This window comes from Bombina bombina, chromosome 2, assembly GCF_027579735.1.
Source record: "Bombina bombina isolate aBomBom1 chromosome 2, aBomBom1.pri, whole genome shotgun sequence".
NCBI lineage: Eukaryota > Metazoa > Chordata > Amphibia > Anura > Bombinatoridae > Bombina > Bombina bombina.
The window spans coordinates 652,301,655-652,324,985 of NC_069500.1; the positions used below are offsets into that span (position 1 = coordinate 652,301,655).

Here is a 23,331-nt window from a genome sequence, read left to right on the forward strand (position 1 = left end):
CATGTCTGGAATGCCCCACAATTGAGTCAACTGGGCAAACACCTCCGGGTGAAGTTCCCACTCCCCCGGATGGAAAGTCTGACGACTCAGATAATCCGCCTCCCAGTTGTCTACTCCTGGGATGTGGATTGCAGATAGGTGGCAGGAGTGATCCTCCGCCCATTTGATGATTTTGGACACCTCTCTCATCGCCAAGGAACTCCTTGTTCCCCCCTGATGGTTGATGTAAGCAACAGTCGTCATGTTGTCTGACTGGAATCTTATGAATCTGGCCTTCGCTAGTTGAGGCCAAGCCAGGAGAGCATTGAATATTGCTCTCAGTTCCAGAATGTTTATCGGGAGAAGAGACTCTTCTCGAGACCATAGACCCTGAGCTTTCAGGGAATCCCAGACCGCGCCCCAGCCTAATAGACTGGCGTCGGTCGTGACGATAACCCACTCTGGTCTGCGGAAGCTCATTCCCTGGGACAGGTGATCCTGGGTTAGCCACCAACGGAGTGAGTCTCTGGTCATCTGATCTACTTGAATCATTGGAGACAAGTCTGTATAGTCCCCATTCCACTGCTTGAGCATGCACAGTTGTAATGGTCTTAGATGAATTCGAGCAAAAGGAACTATGTCCATTCCTGCAACCATCAACCCTACTACTTCCATGCACCGAGCTATGGAAGGCTGCAGAATAGAGTGAAGAACTTGACAAGCGTTTAGAAGCTTTGACTTTCTGACATCTGTTAGGAAAATCTTCATTTCTAAAGAATCTATTATTGTTCCCAAGAAGGGAACTCTTGTTGACGGAGACAGGGAACTCTTTTCTATGTTCACCTTCCACCCGTGAGATCTGAGAAAGGCTAGAACAATGTCTGTATGAGCCTTTGCTTTGGAAAGAGACGACGCTTGGATTAGGATGTTGTCCAGGTAAGGTGCCACTGCAATACCCCTTGGTCTTAGAACCGCTAGAAGGGACCCGAGCACCTTTGTGAAAATCCTTGGAGCAGTGGCTAGCCCGAATGGGAGAGCCACGAACTGGTAATGCTTGTCCAGAAAGGCGAACCTTAGGAACTGATAATGATCTTTGTGGATAGGAATATGTAGATATGCATCCTTTAAATCCACGGTAGTCATAAACTGACCCTCCTGGATTGTAGGTAAAATCATTCGAATGGTTTCCATTTTGAACGATGGAACTCTGAGAAATTTGTTTAGAATTTTTAAATCCAGAATTGGTCTGAAAGTTCCCTCTTTCTTGGGAACTACAAACAGATTTGAGTAAAACCCCTGACCTTGTTCCACCGTTGGAACTGGGTGTATCACTCCCATCTTTAACAGGTCTTCTACACAATGTAAGAATGCCTGTCTCTTTATTTGGTTTGAAGATAAGCGAGACATGTGGAACCTTCCCCTTGGGGGTAGTTCCTTGAATTCTAGAAGATAACCCTGAGAGACTAATTCTAGTGCCCAGGGATCCTGAACATCTCTTGCCCAAGCCTGAGCAAAGAGAGAGAGTCTGCCCCCTACTAGATCCGGTCCCGGATCGGGGGTTACCCCTTCATGCTGTCTTGGTAGCAGCAGCAGGCTTCTTGGCCTGTTTACCCTTGTTCCAGCCTTGCATCGGTTTCCAAGCTGGTTTAGTCTGGGAAGCGTTACCCTCTTGTCTAGAGGCTGCAGAGTTGGAGGCCGGTCCGTTCCTGAAATTGCGAAAGGAACGAAAATTAGACTTATTCTTAGCCTTGAAAGGCCTATCTTGTGGGAGGGCATGGCCCTTACCCCCAGTGATGTCTGAAATAATTTCTTTCAATTCTGGCCCAAAAAGGGTCTTACCTTTGAAAGGGATATTAAGCAATTTTGTCTTGGAAGATACATCCGCCGACCAAGACTTTAGCCAGAGCGCTCTGCGCGCCACAATTGCAAACCCTGAATTTTTCGCCGCTAATCTCGCTAACTGCAGAGCGGCATCTAAAATAAAGGAATTAGCTAACTTAAGTGCGTGAATTCTGTCCATGACTTCCTCATATGGAGTCTCCCTACTGAGCGACTTTTCCAGTTCCTCGAACCAGAACCACGCCGCTGTAGTGACAGGAATAATACACAAAATAGGTTGAAGGAGGTAACCTTGCTGTACAAAAATCTTTTTAAGCAAACCCTCCAATTTTTTATCCATAGGATCTTTGAAAGCACAATTGTCCTCAATAGGAATGGTCGTGCGTTTGGCTAGTGTAGAAACAGCCCCCTCGACCTTAGGGACTGTTTGCCATAAGTCCTTTCTGGGGTCGACCATAGGGAATAATTTCTTAAATATAGGAGGAGGGACAAAAGGTATGCCTGGCTTCTCCCACTCCTTATTCACTATGTCCGCCACCCGTTTGGGTATTGGAAAAGCATCAGGGTGCACCGGGACCTCAAGGAACTTGTCCATCTTGCACAATTTTTCTGGGATGACCAGATTGTCACAATCATCCAGAGTAGATAGCACCTCTTTAAGCAATGCGCGTAGATGCTCTAATTTAAATTTAAATGTCACAACATCAGGTTCTGCCTGCTGAGAAATTCTTCCTGTATCAGAAATTTCCCCATCTGACAAAACCTCTCTCATTGCCACTTCAGATTGGTGTGAGGGTATGACAGAAAAATTATCATCAGTGCCCTCCTGCTCTACAGTGTTTAAAACAGAGCAATCGCGCTCTCTCTGAAATGCTGGCATTTTGGATAAAATATTTGCTATGGAGTTATCCATTACTGCCGTCAATTGTTGCATAGTAACAAGCATTGGCGCGCTAGAAGTACTAGGGGTCTCCTGCGTGGGCAAAACTGGTGTAGACACAGAAGGAGATGATGTAGAACTATGTCTACTTCCTTCATCTGAGGAATCATCTTGGGCAACTTTACTATTTGTGACAGTACTGTCCTTACTTTGTTTGGACGCTATGGCACAATTATCACACATATTAGAAGGGGGAGTCACATTGGCTTCCATACATACAGAACATGATCTATCTGAAGGCACAGACATGTTAAACAGGCTTAAACTGGTTAATAAAGTACAAAAACCGTTTTAAAACAAAACCGTTACTGTCTCTTTAAATGTTAAACAGGGCACACTTTATTACTGAATATGTGAAAAACTATGAAGGAATTATCCAATCTTTACCAAATTTTCACCACAGTGTCTTAAAGCATTCAAAGTATTGCACCCCAAATTTCAGGCTGTTAACCCTTAAAATGTGGAAACCGGAGCCGTTTACAATTTTAACCCCCTTACAGTCCCAGCCCCAGCCTTTGCTGCGACTTCACCAATCCCAGGGGGGTATACAATACCAAATGAAGCCTTCTAGGAACCTTTTCAGTGAATTCCAGACCCACACACATGCAGCAGCATGTACTGTTCTCAAAAGTAACTGCGCAGTAATGGCGCGAAAATGAGGCTCTGCCTACTACAGAGAAAGGCCCTTCCTGACTGGGAAGGTGTCTAAACAAGTGCCTGGCGTAAAAAACGTTCCTCAAAGTTATAAAAGTGTGAAATTCAACTTCAAACTGCATATAATACCTAAATAAATCAATCGATTTAGCCCATAAAAGTGTCTACCAGTTTATAGACCATAATAAGCCCTTTATTCTGTTTGAGTCTAAGAAAATGGCTTACCGATCCCCATGAGGGAAAAATGACAGCCTTCCAGCATTACACAGTCTTGTTAGAATAATGGCTAGTCATACCTTAAGCAGAAAAGTCTGCAAACTGTTCCCCCCAACTGAAGTTCTCTCAGCTCAACAGTCCTGTGTGGGAACAGCAATCGATTTTAGTTACTGCTGCTAAAATCATACTCCTCTTATAAACAGAACTCTTCATCTCTTTCTGTTTTAGAGTAAATAGTACATACCAGCACTATTTTAAAATAACAAACTCTTGATAGAAGAATAAAAAACTACAATTAAACACCACATACTCTTCACCATCTCCGTGGAGATGCTACTTGTTAGAGCGGCAAAGAGAATGACTGGGGGGGGGCGGAGCCTGGGAGGGACTATATGGACAGCTTTTGCTGTGCTCTTTGCCATTTCCTGTTGGGGAAGAGAATATTCCCACAAATTATGGATGACGCCGTGGACCGGACACACCAATGTTGGAGAAAACAAATACCCCCACACAAAAAAAAAACCTGCTGTAAAATTTTATTATTGATCCATTTTCGTAACACGTGTTTAACCCCTGCAAACAGGTTAAAGTCAGCTCTACTGGGAACTGGGAGCGGAATATATCTGGTGAACCAATGACAAGATCATCTAAACTCCAGCTAGCTCCCAGTATGCATTGCTGCTGAATATGTGCACCTGTGCTTTTCAACAAAGGATAGCAAGAGAACAGAGAACATTTATAATACAAGTGAATGTAAAAGTGTGCTATAACTATATGCTCTATTAATTTTTACTTTCTGATCTTTTTAACAGCACAAGGGTTATCCAAAGCTCACAAAATCCACTCTAGCAGTATCTTCCATGTGAGAACCAATTACACCTGTAGTACAAGCATAAAACAGTTTATACAGTCCTTACCTGGGAATCTTAGTCTCACTAACAGTGCAAATATTAACAATCCATAAACCATCCTTCTTTACATTCGAATATGCCACTGGGAATGTTTAAGTATCTGGCCCCTTTCTTTCCTGAGACATGTTCATTGGGGAAAAAATATATAGAGGAGCCAAAATGTAGCCAGGAAAGTATGACTAATCTACATGGCAGAGGATGATAACACAACATAAATGAGGAAGTGAATGTGGGGGTATTAGGGGGCACAACAGATAAATAGCAGCTAAATACTAGATAGATGATAATAAAAAAAATGTCTAAAACAAATATCTCTAAAAATAGAGAGAAATATTAAGATAAATAACACAAGGAATATATTTGCAAAAACTCACTAAAATAAATACAGTAAGGGAGTTTGATAAAATACAAAAATGAACTGAATCTTTATTAAAATAAAAAACAGCCTGTCAGAGTGGTCTTATACGTGAGCGTCACTAACCACAGCGAAAACCCACTCAACACCATAAAGCCCCAATCAGATTATGTAATAGAGATGTATCAGAAGAAAACCTGAACCATAGGTGATTTGTAAGATACACGGGGGAAGCAGCACAGCAATCCAAAGTAGTAAAGACATTGAAACATATTTTTTTTCTAGGAACACCATCCTTCAGCTGAGAAAACCTAAATAAAAAATACATGTTAAATACCACTTAAAGGGACATGAAACACAATTTTTTTCTTTCATGATTTAGAAAGAGCATACAATTATAAACAACTTTCTAATTTACTTCTATTATCTATTTTGCTTCATTCTCTTGATATTCTTTGCTGAAAAGCATATCTAGATATGCTTAGTATCTGCTGATTGGTAGCTGCACTTAGATGCCTCCTGTGATTGGTTCACCGTGAGCATTGCTATTTCTTCATTAATGTATATCTAAAGAATGAAGCAAATTGGGTAATAGAAGTAAATTGGAATGTTGTTTAAAATTGTATTCTCTACCTTAATCATAAAATAAAATGTTTGGGTATAGTGTCCCTTTAACTATAAGTGGCCTAAAACAAAAAGGCCCATCTGGTCAAAGACACCTCTTAATTAAGGTCACATGGACAGCTAACCCATGCAGTAGGAGATAATACAGTGATAATTTAAATGATTCTATTAATATTTGTGCAAAGCATTCCTTAAAGGCACACAAATGTCAAAAGTTTATGATTCAGATAGAGCATGCAATATTAACCCCTTCATGCCGTCCTAACAGTGCTGGGATTTAACGCAGTTAGGACGGCAAGGAATGTCCTACCATATACGGCCTTGTGTGTAAAAAAGAAGGAAATAGAGTGGCGCTCTAGGCAGAGCTCAGGTAGTATATATATTTCTCAGATATACAAATAATCGGTAAACCCTTGAATAAGAATATATGCAAACTATGCAATAGATAAAAAAGACAAAAAATAATAACTTCAATCCCTTAGACAACGCCAAAATTCCTATTAGGTATAAAGAAAAAATAAATAACTGAACTGACTAGGTGGTGCAAATAATGCAAATATTTAATGAATTACATATAATAATATAAAATGAAACTAAGAAACAATCTGATAATAGTACTAAATGATTCAAAATAGATATGTTAGAAATCAAGATGTGGCCACATCGCTAAAAAAACCTCTATTCTAAAAATTCATCTTAAAGCTACAAATATAAATAAAAAAGAGCGTAATCTAAAAATTCATCCTAAAGATACAAATATAAATATAAAAGAGCGTAATCAATATGAGCTAAAAAAATCAATATTAGTTACTTAGAACATCTATATGAAAATATCAGAGTATAATCCATACAATAAATATTGCTTTTCTAACAAATGTACATAGATTGAGAAAATAATGGCACAATTCAGTTGAGAAGACAAATGCTTCTGTGTGTATATATGTATGTTAATCGTTATCCACCACTGATAATTATTCAGTCTTTTTAGGATCACTTTTAGAAAAACGCAGATATATCCTTTTTTGGGGTGTTTATAACCACTATTGGTAAAGACAAAGATAAATCTTTTCCCAGTTCCTGTTATAGCTTGTATACAAATGCTTTTAAAGTCTCAGAAAGTGCTACAAGCACCAAAGTATCTGTACTGACCGGTCAGTTCTTTTATCAAATCTCTTACCGGACCTCTTGACGGATGTATCTACATCTATGACAGACTTGTATGCTGTGATCTTACCACTGATTATTTGTATATCTGAGAAATATATATACTACCTGAGCTCCACTCTATTTCCTTCTTTTTTACACACATATCCTTTAACTGCGTGAGGGAGATCAAAGTATACTTTTTAGAGTTGAGCTCATAGGTATTGGTCTAGACTTACCAACTTCTTTTTTACCATATACGGCCTTGGGGGGGGGGGCATGCCTAGCAGCGTAGGCAGTCCCATGATCCGATCCCAGCCTTGAAATCACGTGATTGCATCGACAATCGCGTGATTTAATTTTTACTAATAGTGTTTACATCATAACTTTGTTCCAATGTGAACATTATTGTACTGGCACAAAGGGGTTAAGAGACTTTCCAATTTACTTCTGTCATAAAATTTGCTTTGTACTCTTGGTATCCTTTGTTGAAAAGTCAGCACCGGAGCAACAACGTGCTACTATGAGCTAGAAGAATATATTTTCCGAGCTTATGACAAGAGAAATGTGTAGCCACCAATTGCCAGCTAGCATTGCTGCTCCAAAGCCTACCTAGATTTGCTTTCCAACAAAGGATAACAAGGGAATAAAGTAAATTTGATAATAGAAGTACATTTAATTTGCTAAAATTTTACTTTAGGCACCAGGGCTAACACTTGAAATTTTGGGGCCCTGGTCAAACAAATAAGCTCAAAAGTAACTTCACCTTCCAGTTTTGTCTAAGGAGGGTCCCTAAATAAAGTGCAAGGCAGCCAGCAATGCTTTCTACTTAAGATTATATAATGCTCATCTCAACAGACACTACAAATATTATAAAGCAAAACAAAACAAAAAAAAACTGATTACTTACATATCTAGTCCTAACAAAATCTCACTCCGCTTTCTCCAGACTTGCCTGACACCATTAGCTAGCCCCTCTCTTTCCACGAAAGATCCCCGTGTGGGGAAGAAGAGGGAGGCTAGAGGGGCAGAGGTGCAGTTCATTGGTGGTGAGTGGTGTGACATCACACTATTGAGGTTTGTCAGCCTATCAGGACTAGCAGTAATGGTGGAACAAACAGCAGCAGCTTGGCATCCGGCAAGTAACTTTTATGCTTAGTTGTTGAGCTGCTGTTGAATGTTTCCTTCATTCATTCCTGTAGGACAGCTGCTGCCAGTCAACCAATGCGCCCAAACTTAATGTTAATCCTGCCTTTGGGTACCTCTTATTCTAATGATGCCAGTGACCCCTTTCACCCCCTTATGGCAGCCCTGATTGGAACCACTTATTTTGATAATTCTTTATATATCTTTACAAAACACCCTTGTTTGTGTAATCATTGCAATTATTTGCAGTCACAGTAAAACATGAGAGAAATAGGGTTTGAGTGTGTATGAGAAGCACTTTAACTGGTGAAGTATTTCTTAATTTGCATTATGTTGTCTAAAACCACTGTTACCTTCATTAAATGTATTTTATTACTGGGGATAGTAACATGGGTTATATTTAATAAAAAGGACACTACTTCCTATATGATATGCAATTTGAACTACAGCTTGTTGCCACAATTTAGTCTTACCTTCTACATAAGAATCCAATAAGAAACAGAAGCAAAAGAAAATAGATGAGAAAAAAAAGGAAAAGCTCAAAGGAAACAATGTTAGCAGAAACTAAAAATGGTAACCAGAAAGAAATGTGCAATGATATTGTGCAGCAAATTGTGAGTTCTGGGCAAGACACTCTTTAGAATCTAGGCCAATATGGCAATTTAAGAACATACCTTGCTCATGTATTGAGTTACTATTGCATTAAGATATGCCTACCATTCTACAACCATCAGCTTAAAATAAGAATTTCCTTAACACCATCACGTATTACTTCAGTAACCCTAAAGCAAACATCTGGATATAGAGCTAAATTAGGAGATCTGACTGAAAAATTGCTTTATTGAAACATTTATGGTGGCATATATTACTTTGAAAGTATAGCAAAATATCCTCTTTAGCTCAGCTTAGTAGGTAGTATAATCTCCCTCTCTATACATACACATGGATATTTAGTATAACACAAAAAAAGAATGAGATTTGTTGCCAATATGTTTTAATTTTTTGTCATATAAAATCAACAATGCTGTTGCAATCTGCAATGTTAAAGGGACATTCAACAAAAAGTAAATTTATGCTTACCTGATAAATTAATTTCTTATATGGTACGACGAGTCCACAGATTAATCCTTTACTTGTGGGATATTATCCTCCTGCTAACAGGAAGTGGCAAAGAGCACCACAGCAGAGCTGTCTATATAGCTCCTCCCTTAGCTCTACCCCCCCAGTCATTCGACCAAAGGTACAAGAAGAAAAAAGAGAAACTAAAAGGTGCAGAGGTGACTGAAGTTTAAAATCAAAAAATATAATCTGTCTTAAAATGACAGGGCGGGCCGTGGACTCGTCGTACCATAGAAGAAATTAATTTATCAGGTAAGCATAAATTTACTTTTCTTCTATAAGGTACGACAAGTCCACGGATTCATCCTTTACTTGTGGGATACAATACCAAAGCTACAGGACACGGATGAACGGGAGGGACAAGACAGATGGTAAAACAGAAGGCACCACTGCTTGAAGAACTTTTCTCCCAAAAATAGCCTCCAAAGAAGCAAAAGTATCAAATTTGTAAAATTTGGAAAAGGTATGAAGCGAAGACCAAGTCGCAGCCTTACAAATCTGTTCAACAGAAGCATCATTTTTAAAAGCCCATGTGGAAGCCACCGCTCTAGTAGAGTGAGCAGTAATCCTTTCAGGAGGCTGCTGTCCAGCAGTCTCGTATGCCAAACGGATGATGCTTTTCAGCCAAAAAGAAAGAGAGGCAGCCGTAGCTTTTTGACCTCTACGTTTTCCAGAATTGACAACAAACAAAGATGATGTTTGACGGAAATCCTTGGTTGCTTGCAAGTAAAACTTAAAAGCACAAACCACGTCCAAGTTGTGCAACAGACGCTCCTTCTTAGAGGAAGGATTAGGACACAGAGAAGGAACAACAATTTCCTGATTGATATTCCTATTAGTAACAACCTTAGGAAGGAATCCAGGTTTGGTACGCAAAATCACCTTATCAGCATGGAAAACAAGATAAGGCGAGTCGCACTGCAACGCAGATAGTTCAGAAACTCTGAGAGGTGAAGAGATAGCAACTAAAAACAGAACTTTCCAAGATAGAAGCTTAATATCTATGGAATGCATAGGTTCAAACGGAACCCCTTGAAGAACTTTAAGAACTAAATTCAGACTCCATGGTGGAGCAACAGGTTTAAACACAGGCTTGATTCTAACTAAAGCCTGACAGAACGACTGAACGTCTGGAACATCTGCCAGACGCGTGTTCCGAAGAATTGATAAAGCAGATATCTGTCCCATTAAGGTACTAGCTGATAGCCCTGTCTCCAATCCTTCTTGGAGAAAGGACAAAATCTTAGGAATCCTGATCTTACTCCATGAGTAGCCTTTGGATTCGCACTAATAAAGATATTTATGCCATATCTTATGATAAATTTTCCTAGTGACAGGCTTTCGAGGCTGAATCAAGGTATCTATGACCGACTCAGAGAAACCCCGCTTGGATAAAATCAAGCATTCAATCTCCAAGCAGTCAGCCGCAGAGAAACTAGATTTGGATGCTGGAACGGACCTTGAATCAGAAGGTCCTGTCTCAGTGGCAGAGTCCATGGTGGAAGAGATGACACGTCCACCAGGTCTGCATACCAAGTCCTGCGTGGCCACGCAGGTGCTATCAAAATCACCAAAGTTCTCTCCTGTTTGATTCTGGCAATCAAACGAGGAAGGAGAGGAAATGGTGGAAACACATAAGCCAGGTTAAACGACCAGGGTACTGCTAGAGCATCTATCAGTACTGCCTGAAGATTCCTTGACCTGGACCCGTAACAAGGAAGTTTGGTGTTCTGACGAGACGCCATCAGATACAATTCTGGTGTGCCCCATTGCTGAATCAATTGTGCAAACACCTCTGGATGGAGTCCCCACTCCCCCGGATGAAAAGTCGGACGACTTAGAAAATCCGCTTCCCAGTTCTGCACTCCTGGGATACAGATTGCTGATAGATGGCAAGAGTGAGTCTCTGCCCATCGAATTATTTTGGTAACCTCTATCATCGCTAGAGAACTCTTTGTTCCCCCCCGATGATTGATATATACTACAGTCGTGATATTGTCTGACTGGAATCTTATGAATCTGGCCGAAGCCAGCTGAGGCCACGTCTGAAGCGCGTTGAATATCGCTCTCAGTTCTAGAATATTTATCGGGAGGAGAGCCTCCTCCTGAGTCCACAAACCCTGTGCTTTCAGGGAATTCCAGACTGCACCCCAGCCCAATAGGCTGGCGTCCGTCATCACTATGACCCATGCTGGCCTGCGGAAACACATTCCCTGGGACAGATGATCCTGTGACAACCACCAAAAAAGAGAGTCTCTGGTCTCTTGATCCAGATTTATCTGAGGAGATAAATCTGCATAATCCCCATTCCACTGTTTGAGCATGCATAGTTGCAGTGGTCTGAGATGCAAGCAAGCAAACGGAACTATGTCCATTGCCGCTACCATTAGTCCGATTACCTCCATACACTGCGCTACTGACGGCCGAGGAATGGAATGAAGAGCTCGGCAGGTGGTTAAAATCTTTGATTTCCTGACCTCCGTCAGAAAATCTTTCATGTCCACCGAATCTATCAGAGTTCCCAGGAATGGAACTCTTGTGAGAGGGATAAGTGAACTCTTTTTTACGTTCACCTTCCACCCATGAGATCTTAGAAAAGCCAACACGATGTCCGTGTGAGATTTGGCTAGTTGGTAAGTCGACACCTGAATTAAGATATCGTCCAGATAAGGCGCCACTGCTATGCCCCGCGGCCTTAGAACCGCCAGAAGGGACCCTAGCACCTTTGTGAAAATTCTGGGAGCTGTGGCCAACCCGAAGGGAAGAGACACAAACTGGTAATGCTTGTCCAGAAAGGCGAACCTGAGGAACTGGTGATGATCTTTGTGGATAGGGATGTGTAGATACGCATCCTTTAAGTCCACGGTGGTCATATATTGACCCTCATGGATCATTGGTTAAATAGTCCGAATGGTCTCCAAGGATGGGACTCTGAGGAATTTGTTTATGATCTTGAGATCTAAAATTGGTCTGAAGGTTCCCTCTTTTTTGGGAAACACAAACAGATTGGAGTAGAACCCCTGTCCCCTGTTCTGTTTTCGGAACTGGGCAGATCACTCCCATGGTATATAGGTCTTCTACACAGCGTAAGAACGCCTCTCTTTTTGTCTGGTTTATAGACAATTGAGAAAGATGGAATCTCTCCCTTGGAGGAGAATCTTTGAAATCTAGAAGATACCCCTGGGTTACGATTTCTAAAGCCCAGGAGTCCTGAACGTCTCTTGCCAAAGCCTGAGCAAAGAGAGAAAGTCTGCCCCCTACTAGATCCGGTCCCGGTTTGGAGGCTACCCCTTCATGCTGTCTTGGTGGCAGCAGCGGGCTTCTTGGCCTGTTTACCTTTGTTCCAAGTTTGGTTAGGTCTCCAGACTGACTTGGATTGAGCAAAATTCCCCTCTTGCTTTGCAGCAGGGGAATAGGTAGTGGGACCACCTTTGAAGTTTCGAAAGGAAAGAAAATTATTTTGTTTGGTCCTCATCTTATTTGTATTATCCTGAGGAAGGGCATGGCCTTTCCCTCCAGTGATGTCTGAAATGATCTCTTTCAGTTCAGGCCCGAATAGGGTCTTACCCTTGAAAGGGATGGCTAAAAGCTTAGATTTTAATGACACATCAGCAGACCAGGACTTAAGCCATAACGCTCTACGCTCTAAAATGGCAAAACCTGAATTCTTTGCCGCTAATTTAGCCAGTTGAAAAGCGGCACCTGTAATGAAAGAATTAGCTAGCTTGAGAGCCCTAATTCTATCCAGAATATCATCTAATGGGGTCTCAACCTGAAGAGCCTCCTGCAGAGCCTCGAACCAAAAAGCAGCTGCAGTAGTTACGGGAACAATGCACGCTATAGGTTGGAGAAGAAAACCCTGATGAACAAATATTTTCTTTAGGAGACCCTCTAATTTTTTATCCATAGGATCTTTGAAAGCACAACTGTCCTCAATAGGTAGGGTAGAAATAGCTCCATCCACCTTAGGGACCATCTGCCACGAGTCCCGCATGGTGTCTGATATGGGAAACATTTTCCTAAAAGTAGGGAGGGGGAGCGAACAGAATACCTGGTCTATTCCACTCCTTAGTAACAATGTCCGAAATCCTCTTAGGGACCGGAAAAACATCAGTGTAAGCAGGAACCTCTAGAAATCTGTCCATTTTACACAATTTCTCTGGAACTACAATAGGGTCACAATCATCCAGAGTCGCTAAAACCTCCCTGAGCAATAAGCGGAGGTGTTCTAGTTTAAATTTAAAAGCCGTCATATCTGAGTCTGTCTGAGGGAACATCTTTCCTGAATCAGAAATCTCTCCCTCAGACAGCAAATTCCTCACCCCCAACTCAGAACATTGTGAGGGTACATCGGATATGGCTAATAAAGCGTCAGAGGGCTTAGCATTTGTTCTCACACCAGACCTACTGCGCTTCCCCTGCAACCCAGGCAGCTTAGATAAAACCTCTGTGAGGGTAGTATTCATAACTGCGGCCATATCTTGCAGGGTGAAAGAATTAGACGCACTAGAAGTACTTGGCGTCGCATGTGAGGGCGTTAATCGTTGTGACACTTGGGGAGAATTAGATGGCATAACCTGATTCCCTTCTGACTGAGAATCATCCGGCGACATACTTTTAGTAGCTAAAATATGTTCTTTGCAATTTATTGACCTTTCAGTGCATGAGGGACACATTCTAAGTGGGGGTTCCACAATGGCTTCTAAACATATTGAACTATGACTTTCCTCAATGTCAGACATGTTGAACAGGCTAATAATGACTACAAACAAGCATGAAAACACTTTATTTAGTGAAAAAAACAACAATCTTAAAAAACGGTACTGCGCCTTTAAGATTAAAAAAAGCATACACGTTCTGCAAAACTGCTTTAAAATGCACCAAATTTTCCAAATTTTTGATAGCAGACTCATTATGTGTAGTTAAGTTTGCCCCACAAGAAAATTTAACATTTAACCCTTTATTGTGCAAACCGGATTGAATTAAGGCCTAAATACGGAAAAAAAAAACCAGCACCTTGCCACAGCCCTGCTGTGGCACCTACCTGCCCTCAGGGATTGTAAATATGGGGTTAAAGCTTTGATTTGGCCCAAAACATCCACAAGGGCCCTCAGGAGTTGGAGCTTGCTGAGTGAAAACAACTGCGCATCTGAGGCGCGAAAATAGGCCCCGCCCATCTCACTCAATGTCTCTACAGCCTCAAAGAACCGCACCAGAACGGTTTTAAACTAGCCATGTGGGTTCTGAGACCCAGAAAATAAGCCAAGTGTACCCTCAATAAAGTTGCCCAAAAAAACGTTATTGCCCACAAAACGTTAGCACTCCCAGTTCAGAAAACGTTTGCCCACAAACATTCAAAACTCAGTGTCAACAATTTTTTAATTAGCCCCTTATGCAAGCTTAGTAATGCCTTTCTATAGCTCTTAGGATTACTGCTTACCCTTACCCTCATGGGGATACTGTCAGCCTTTCTGAAATACACAGTCTCTCCAGAAAAAAATGACTGAACATACCTCACTGCTATATAGCATGAAAACGTTCTTCACACTGAAGTTTCCTGTACTCCTCAGCCTCTGTGGGAACAGCACTGGATCTTAGTTACAAATGCTAAGATCATCATCCTCCAGGCAGAAGTCTTCATCCATCTGCTGCCTGAGAGTAAATAGTACACACCGGTACCATTTAAAACAAAAAAACTCTTGCTTGAAGAAATTAAAAACTAATATTTTATCACCTCTTTCACCTTACCCTTCCTAGTACTTAGAATAGGCAAAGAGAATGACTGGGGGGGGTGGAGCTAAGGGAGGAGCTATATAGACAGCTCTGCTGTGGTGCTCTTTGCCACTTCCTGTTAGCAGGAGGATAATATCCCACAAGTAAAGGATGAATCTGTGGACTCATCGTACCTTATAGAAGAAAAATACATTTCATGCACCTCCCTGTAATTATGGGTGCCGCTATTTGGAAACCTAGATTTCACTGCAGGAAAGTTGCTGCACATATGCTAACACATCAGAACTGCAAAGTAGTAAAAGCTAGATCTCAACATGGTGGCACCCATGACTAGAGGGAGGAGAGGAATAACCTCAATACTATGCTTATAAATGTATTTAGTATTAAATGTCCCTTTACTTACTTAAAGGAACATGATACCACAATGGTTGAAGCACTTGAAATTGATGCAGCATAGCTGTAAAAAGCTGACTAGAAAATATCACCTGGATATCTCTATGTAAAAAAGGTAGTTATTTTACCTCAAATTTTTAAGTATTCACACCCCACTGTAAAGAGACTTTAAGCAGCCAGTCAGGATACTTGTCCCAGGACAAGCTAGGGAGTGTGCATCTGTCATGTGCAGGCACAGTCATGTTATTTTTCTATTCAGTTTAAGTAGGTTCTTTGAAATCTCATGATATTTCAACGAAATTTAATGAGATCACAGCAAAGGCAAAGCGTTACCTCAGCACTGCTGATTGGCTTTTTTTCTCAACTTGCAGCTACACAGCGACTGAAGTATAACTGTTTACAGAGCACTTACTCTGGTGAGCTGAATACATTTTGAAGTAAAATATCTTCGTTTTTTACATAGAGATAGTCATGTGATATTTTCATGTCAGCTTTTTACAGTTATGATGCATCACTTTCAAGTGATTTGGCATATGAGTATTATGTCCCTTTAAAGGCTGCCTTGCATTTTGATGCAATGCTTTACTTTATTTTACAGTACACCATAAATTGATGTATGCTGGCTGACTCAATACATTATCTTCATGTTTATTTACAGTGTAGCTGGAAAAGTACTGAAATCATTTTCTACTAGGAAACAGATCCTAAATCCTAACTAAGTTAGCTTAAAAATAAAGCAGTTTGTTTCAGTTGCCATCCTTCTCTCTTCCAAACAGGCAGTGATGATCTAAAATCACTCTGGCAAAATTATATAAGAAGTCTCGTAAGCTATGCATAATCTCTCAAAGAATTTTAGAAAGGCAAAATGCACAATTATTCTATAACACGGATTGACACTATTTTATTTGCATTCTTCTTAGTGATCTCTCTTTAGCAAGAAATATTAATGACCAAGTAATAAGTTACTTCTTATCATTTAATATCATAGCTATAAAAACACATGTACCTTGGTGCTCTTCCAAATCCATATCCAGCCTTCCAATTTCTTCACTGAGTTGCTTAGACTTCTCTTTGATTTCATTTAACCTGTAAATGATGGGAATTTAGTTGGTTTTGAGGTCCCTCTACTGGTTGCCTATGATACTAGTTTAACAGAACATAATAGTGAATTATAGTGCATTTAAAAAACAACTACAAGCATGTGCTATGTTTCAGTGAAAATGTATTAACCCCTTAAGGACCAACGACGTACAGGGTACGTCCTACAAAAAAATGTCCTAAACGACCAAGGACGTACCTTCTACGTTGTTGGTGCATTCAAACGGTGGAAGCAATCCTGATCGCTTCCAGGCGCTTTCATGTTATTGCAGTGATGCCTCGATATTGAGGCATCCTGCAATAAAATTTTCTAGCCATCCGATGCAGAGAGAGCCACTCTGTGGCCCTCTTTGCATCGGACATCGATGGCCACGTTTGTTGGTGGGTGGGAGCCGATGTGGGATGCGGGTGGGCAGTCATCGAGGTGGGTTAAGAGTCAGAGGGGGGTGGGATCATGTAAGGGGACGCTGGGGGCGCGCGCGCGTGCACGGGGTGGGAGTGGGTGGGAACCGCTAAACTATGAAACATTTTTTTACACAAAGTGAAGAGAGGAGGGAGGGAATTTTGATCTAAGGGATCTGGGAGGGGATGGGGGTTGTTTATTGAGGGGGGAGAAGCTACACTACAGAAAAATGTGGAAAACCCCCCAAAAATAAAATTTTATGGAAAACTGGGTACTGGCAGACAGCTGCTAGTACCAAAGATGGCGCACAATAAGGTAGAGGGGGAGGGTTAGAGAGCTGTTTGGCTGGGATTAGGGAGGTTGGGGGTTAAGGGGGATCCTACACAGCCAGTGGCGTCACTAGGGGGTGCGGGTCGCACCTGGGTGACACCCTCCAGGGTTGACAACACAATTTTTTTTAATTTTATTGAAATTCAAAGAATTACAATGTAGAGATGGATAGATTTTTTTATTAGAGGAGCTGGCATTTGTGGATAGATTTTTTTATTAGAGGGGCTGGCATTTGTGAACATTAAATAACTCAGCATGAGCCCTTTCTCTTCGGCTGTCGCAGTCCTCCATTATGACAATAGTGGGAAGACTGGGGAAGTTGTACACACTTAATTTTTTTGCCCCTTGAGCCAGCGCTGCAATTTCAACAAATAGTTTTCCTGGCTTCTTTTGCTTGTTTGTACTTTGCTCCTCCCCTGCCCAATTTCACTATGAATGTTGTTGGCATGCCGTGGGGCTTGTGAAGCTGTGCTGCTAGCCTAAACCTGCCTGTCTATCTGTGCTCACTGCTCAGTGATGTGTGGAGCAGTGGAGTCACTCACTGCTGTGCTGTCTCTTTAAATGGGAACTGGAAAATCATGAGAGGGATGCCTGGCACCTGACCGCATGACTGTCTGACACTGTCTCTAAAGTGAAGGAGCCACTTTGATGCCCACTAGACCGGTACGGTTACGGTACACTAAGTGCACACTGAAGAGGTAGGAGGGGAGGGCAGGCGGGGGTCTGGGGGTGGGCAGAGTGCAGAGGTGATTGGCTATAAGAAGCGGTAGGCACGCGGCCCGGGGCTGTGCACTGACAGACTTGGAACAGAGTCAGAGAGCAGAATTTTCATAGTTTGTGCGGCTAAACCTTTTCTTCAGTGATTTATTTTAGAGTGCTCTGTTTATCTTTCATTTGATACTCTACTGAGCCAGGGAGCAGCTCTAGGCATGATCTTTATAATTAATGCAGTGCAGTTTACATATTTTGTATGTGTGTGTGTCTGAGTTTTTGTGTGTGTGTAGTGCGTGTGTCTGGGTGTTTTTGTGTGTGTGTCTAAGTGTTTGTGTGTGTGCCTGTGTGTTTTTGTGTGTGTCTGAGCGTGTTTCCGAGTGTTTGAGTGTGCATCTGAGTGTGTTTTAAGTGTGTCTGAGTGTGTCCGAGTGTTTGCATGTGTGTATGCCTGTGGTTTTGTGTGTGTCTGCTTTCTGGGGGGGTGACACCATAACTTATCGCACCGGGTGACACCAACCCTAGTGACGCCACTGTTCACAGCAGAATATGTAAATATGTGTAAGAAAAAAATAAAAATAAATAAGAGATACCTTTTATTTTAGTACTGGCAGACTTTCTGCCAGTACTTAAGATGGCGGGGACAATTGTGGGGTGGGGGAGGGAATAGAGCTGTTTGGGAGGGATCAGGGGGTGGGATGTTTCAGGTGGGAGGCTGATCTCTACACTAAAGCTAAAATTAACCCTGCAAGCTCCCTACAAGCTACCTAATTAACCCTTTCACTGCTGGGCATAATACAAGTGTGGTGTGCAGCGGCATTTAGCAGCCTTCTAATTGCCAAAAAGCAACGCCAAAGCCATATATGTCTGCTATTTCTGAACAAAGGGGATCCCAAAGAAGCATTTACAACCATTTGTGCCATAATTGCACAAATTGTTTGTAAATAATTTCAGTGAGAAAAGTTTGCGAATTTTTTTTTGAAAAAGTGAACGATTTTTTTTATTTGATCGCATTTGGCGGTGAAATGGTGGCATGAAATATACCAAAATGGGTCTAGATCAATACTTTGGGTTGTCTTCTAAAAAACATAATTTATGCTTACCTGATAAATTTATTTCTCTTGTAGTGTAGTCAGTCCACGGGTCATCCATTACTTATGGGATTATATCTCTTCCCCAACAGGAAGTTGCAAGAGGATCACCCAAGCAGAGCTGCTATATAGCTCCTCCCCTCACGTGTCATATCCAGTCATTCGACCGAAACAAGACGAGAAAGGAGAAACCATAGGGTGCAGTGGTGACTGGAGTTTAATTAAAATTTAGATCTGCCTTAAAAGACAGGGCGGGCCGTGGACTGACTACACTACAAGAGAAATACATTTATCAGGTAAGCATAAATTATGTTTTCTCTTGTTAAGTGTAGTCAGTCCACGGGTCATCCATTACTTATGGGATACCAATACCAAAGCTAAAGTACACGGATGAAGGGAGGGACAAGGCAGGAACTTTAAACGGAGGGAACCACTGCCTGAAGTACCTTTCTCCCAAAAATAGCCTCCGAAGAAGCAAAAGTGTCAAATTTGTAAAATTTAGAAAAAGTGTGAAGTGAAGACCAAGTTGCAGCCTTGCAAATCTGTTCAACAGAGGCCTCATTTTTAAAGGCCCAGGTGGAAGCCACAGCTCTAGTAGAATGAGCTGTAATTCTTTCAGGAGGCTGCTGTCCAGCAGTCTCATAGGCTAAACGTATTATGCTACGAAGCCAAAAGGAGAGAGAGGTGGCCGAAGCCTTTTGACCTCTCCTCTGTCCAGAGTAAACGACAAACAGGGAAGAAGTTTGACGAAAATCTTTAGTTGCCTGCAAATAGAACTTCAGGGCACGGACTATGTCCAGATTATGCAAAAGTCGTTCCTTCTTTGAAGAAGGGTTAGGACACAATGATGGAACAACAATCTCTTGATTGATATTCCTGTTAGAAACTACCTTAGGTAAGAACCCAGGTTTAGTACGCAGAACTACCTTGTCTGAATGAAAAATCAGATAAGGAGAATCACAATGTAAGGCAGATAACTCAGAGACTCTTCGAGCCGAGGAAATAGCCATCAAAAACAGAACTTTCCAAGATAACAGCTTGATATCAATGGAATGAAGGGGTTCAAATGGAACGCCTTGCAGAACGTTAAGAACTAAGTTTAAGCTCCACGGCGGAGCAACAGTCTTAAACACAGGCTTAATCCTAGCCAAAGCCTGACAAAAAGCATGAACGTCTGGAACTTCTGCCAGACGCTTGTGTAGAAGAATAGACAGAGCAGAAATCTGTCCCTTTAACGAACTAGCGGATAAGCCCTTTTCTAAACCCTCTTGTAGAAAAGACAATATCCTAGGAATCCTAACCTTACTCCATGAGTAACTCTTGGATTCGCACCAATATAAATATTTACGCCATATCTTATGGTAAATTCTTCTGGTAACAGGTTTCCTAGCCTGTATTAAGGTATCAATAACCGACTCCGAGAAGCCACGCTTTGATAGAATCAAGCGTTCAATCTCCATGCAGTCAGCCTCAGAGAAAATAGATTTGGATGGTTGAAAGGACCCTGAATTAGAAGGTCCTGCCTCAGAGGCAGAGACCATGGTGGACAGGACGACATGTCCACTAGGTCTGCATACCAGGTCCTGCGTGGCCACGCAGGCGCTATCAGAATCACCGATGCTCTCTCCTGTTTGATCTTGGCAATCAGTCGAGGAAGCATCGGAAATGGTGGAAACACATAAGCCATGTTGAAGACCCAAGGGGCTGTCAGAGCATCTATCAGCACCGCTCCCGGGTCCCTGGACCTGGATCCGTAACAAGGAAGCTTGGCGTTCTGGCGAGATGCCATGAGATCCAGATCCGGTTTGCCCCAACGATGAATCAGTTGGGCGAAGACCTCCGGATGAAGTTCCCACTCCCCCGGATGAAAAGTCTGGCGACTTAGAAAATCCGCCTCCCAGTTCTCCACGCCTGGGATGTAGATCGCTGACAGGTGGCAAGAGTGAGACTCTGCCCAGCGAATTATCTTTGAGACTTCCAACATCACTAGGGAACTCCTGGTTCCCCCTTGATGGTTGATGTAAGCCACAGTCGTGATGTTGTCCGACTGAAATCTGATGAACCTCAGAGTTGCTAACTGAGGCCAAGCTAGAAGAGCATTGAATATTGCTCTTAACTCCAGAATATTTATTGGGAGGAGTTTCTCCTCCTGAGTCCATGATCCCTGAGCCTTCAGGGAATTCCAGACTGCGCCCCAACCTAGAAGGCTGGCGTCTGTTGTTACAATCGTCCAATCTGGCCTGCGAAAGGTCATCCCCTTGGACAGGTGGGGCCGAGAAAGCCACCATAGAAGAGAATCTCTGGTCTCTTGATCCAGATTTAGTAGAGGGGACAAATCTGAGTAATCCCCATTCCACTGACTTAGCATGCACAATTGCAGCGGTCTGAGATGCAGGCGCGCAAATGGTACTATGTCCATTGCCGCTACCATTAAGCCGATTACTTCCATGCACTGAGCTACTGACGGGTGTGGAATGAAATGAAGGGCACGGCGAGCATTTAGAAGTTTTGATAACCTGGCCTCCGTCAGGTAAATTTTCATCTCTACAGAATCTATGAGAGTCCCTAGGAAGGGAACCCTTGTGAGTGGTAATACAGAACTCTTTTCCACGTTCACCTTCCACCCATGCGACCTCAGAAATGCCAGAACTATCTCTGTATGAGACTTGGCAGTTTGAAAACTTGAGGCTTGTATCAGAATGTCGTCTAGGTACGGAGCCACCGCTATGCCTCGCGGTCTTAGTACCGCCAGAAGTGAGCCCAGAACCTTTGTAAAGATTCTTGGAGCCGTAGCTAACCCGAACGGAAGAGCTACAAACTGGTAATGCCTGTCTAGGAAGGCAAATCTTAGGTACCGATAATGATCCTTGTGAATCGGTATGTGAAGGTAGGCATCCTTTAAGTCCACTGTGGTCATGTACTGACCCTCTTGGATCATGGGTAGGATGGTTCGAATAGTTTCCATTTTGAATGATGGAACTCTTAGGAATTTGTTTAGGATTTTTAAGTCCAAGATTGGTCTGAAGGTTCCCTCTTTCTTGGGAACCACAAACAGATTTGAATAGAATCCTTGCCCGTGTTCCGTCCGCGGGACTGGGTGGATCACCCCCATTAGTAAGAGGTCTTGTACACAGCGTAGAAACGCCTCTTTCTTTATTTGGTTTGCTGATAACCTTGAAAGATAAAATCTCCCTTGTGGAGGAGAAGCTTTGAAGTCCAGAAGATATCCCTGAGATATGATCTCCAATGCCCAGGGATCCTGGACATCTCTTGCCCAAGCCTGGGCGAAGAGAGAAAGTCTGCCCCCCACTAGATCCGTTTCCGGATAGGGGGCCCTCTCTTCATGCTGTCTTAGGGGCAGCAGCAGGTTTTCTGGCCTGCTTGCCCTTGTTCCAGGACTGGTTAGTTTTCCAGCCCTGTCTGTAACGAGCAACAGCTCCTTCCTGTTTTGGAGCGGAGGAAGTTGATGCTGCTCCTGCCTTGAGGTTACGAAAGGCACGAAAATTAGACTGTTTGGCCTTTGATTTGGCCCTGTCCTGAGGCAGAGCATGGCCCTTACCTCCTGTAATGTCAGCGATAATTTCTTTCAAACCGGGCCCGAATAAGGTCTGCCCTTTGAAAGGAATATTAAGCAATTTAGATTTAGAAGTCACGTCAGCTGACCAGGATTTAAGCCATAGCGCTCTGTGCGCTTGGATGGCGAATCCGGAGTTCTTAGCCGTAAGTTTGGTTAAATGTACAACGGCATCAGAAACAAATGCGTTAGCTAGCTTAAGTGCTTTAAGCTTGTTCATAATTTCATCCAATGGAGCTGTGCGAATGGCCTCTTCCAGAGACTCAAACCAGAATGCCGCCGCAGCAGTGACAGGCGCAATGCATGCAAGGGGCTGTAAGATAAAACCTTGTTGACCAAACATTTTCTTAAGGTAACCTTCTAATTTTTTATCCATTGGATCTGAAAAGGCACAACTATCCTCCACCGGGATAGTGGTACGCTTAGCTAAAGTAGAAACTGATCCCTCCACCTTAGGGACCGTCTGCCATAAGTCTCGTGTGGTGGCGTCTATAGGAAACATTTTCCTAAATATGGGAGGAGGGGAAAAAGGCACACCGGGTCTATCCCACTCCTTGCTAATAATCTCTGTAAGCCTTTTAGGTATAGGAAACACGTCAGTACACACCGGTACCGCATAGTATCTATCCAACCTACATAATTTTTCTGGAATTGCAACCGAGTTACAATCATTCAGAGCCGCTAATACCTCCCCTAGCAATATGCGGAGGTTCTCAAGCTTAAATTTAAAATTAGAAATCTCTGAATCCAGTCTCCCTGGATCAGATCCGTCACCCATAGAATGAAGCTCTCCGTCTTCATGTTCTGCAAATTGTGACGCAGTATCGGACATGGCTCTCACATCATCAGCGCGCTCTGTCCTTAACCCAGAGCTATCGCGCTTGCCTCTTAATTCTGGCAATTTAGATAATACTTCTGTCATAACATTAGCCATGTCTTGCAAAGTGATTTGTAAGGGCCTCCCTGATGTACTTGGCGCCACCAAATCACGCACCTCCTGAGCGGGAGGCGAGGGTACTGACACGTGAGGAGAGTTAGTCGGCATAACTTCCCCCTCGTTGTCTGGTGATAA

At 42.4% G+C, this 23,331-nt stretch overlaps 1 protein-coding gene across 2 annotated transcripts in view; it reads right to left on the bottom strand.

Moving 5' to 3' along the window:
* IFT74 (intraflagellar transport 74) overlaps positions 1-23,331 on the bottom strand; it is a 414,649-nt gene that overhangs the window by 125,538 nt on the left and 265,780 nt on the right. For both annotated transcript variants that reach the window (XM_053702593.1, XM_053702594.1), the window contains one exon: positions 16,059-16,138. In XM_053702593.1, coding sequence (XP_053558568.1) covers positions 16,059-16,138 — 80 coding nt within the window. The remainder of the gene's footprint in view (positions 1-16,058; positions 16,139-23,331) is intronic.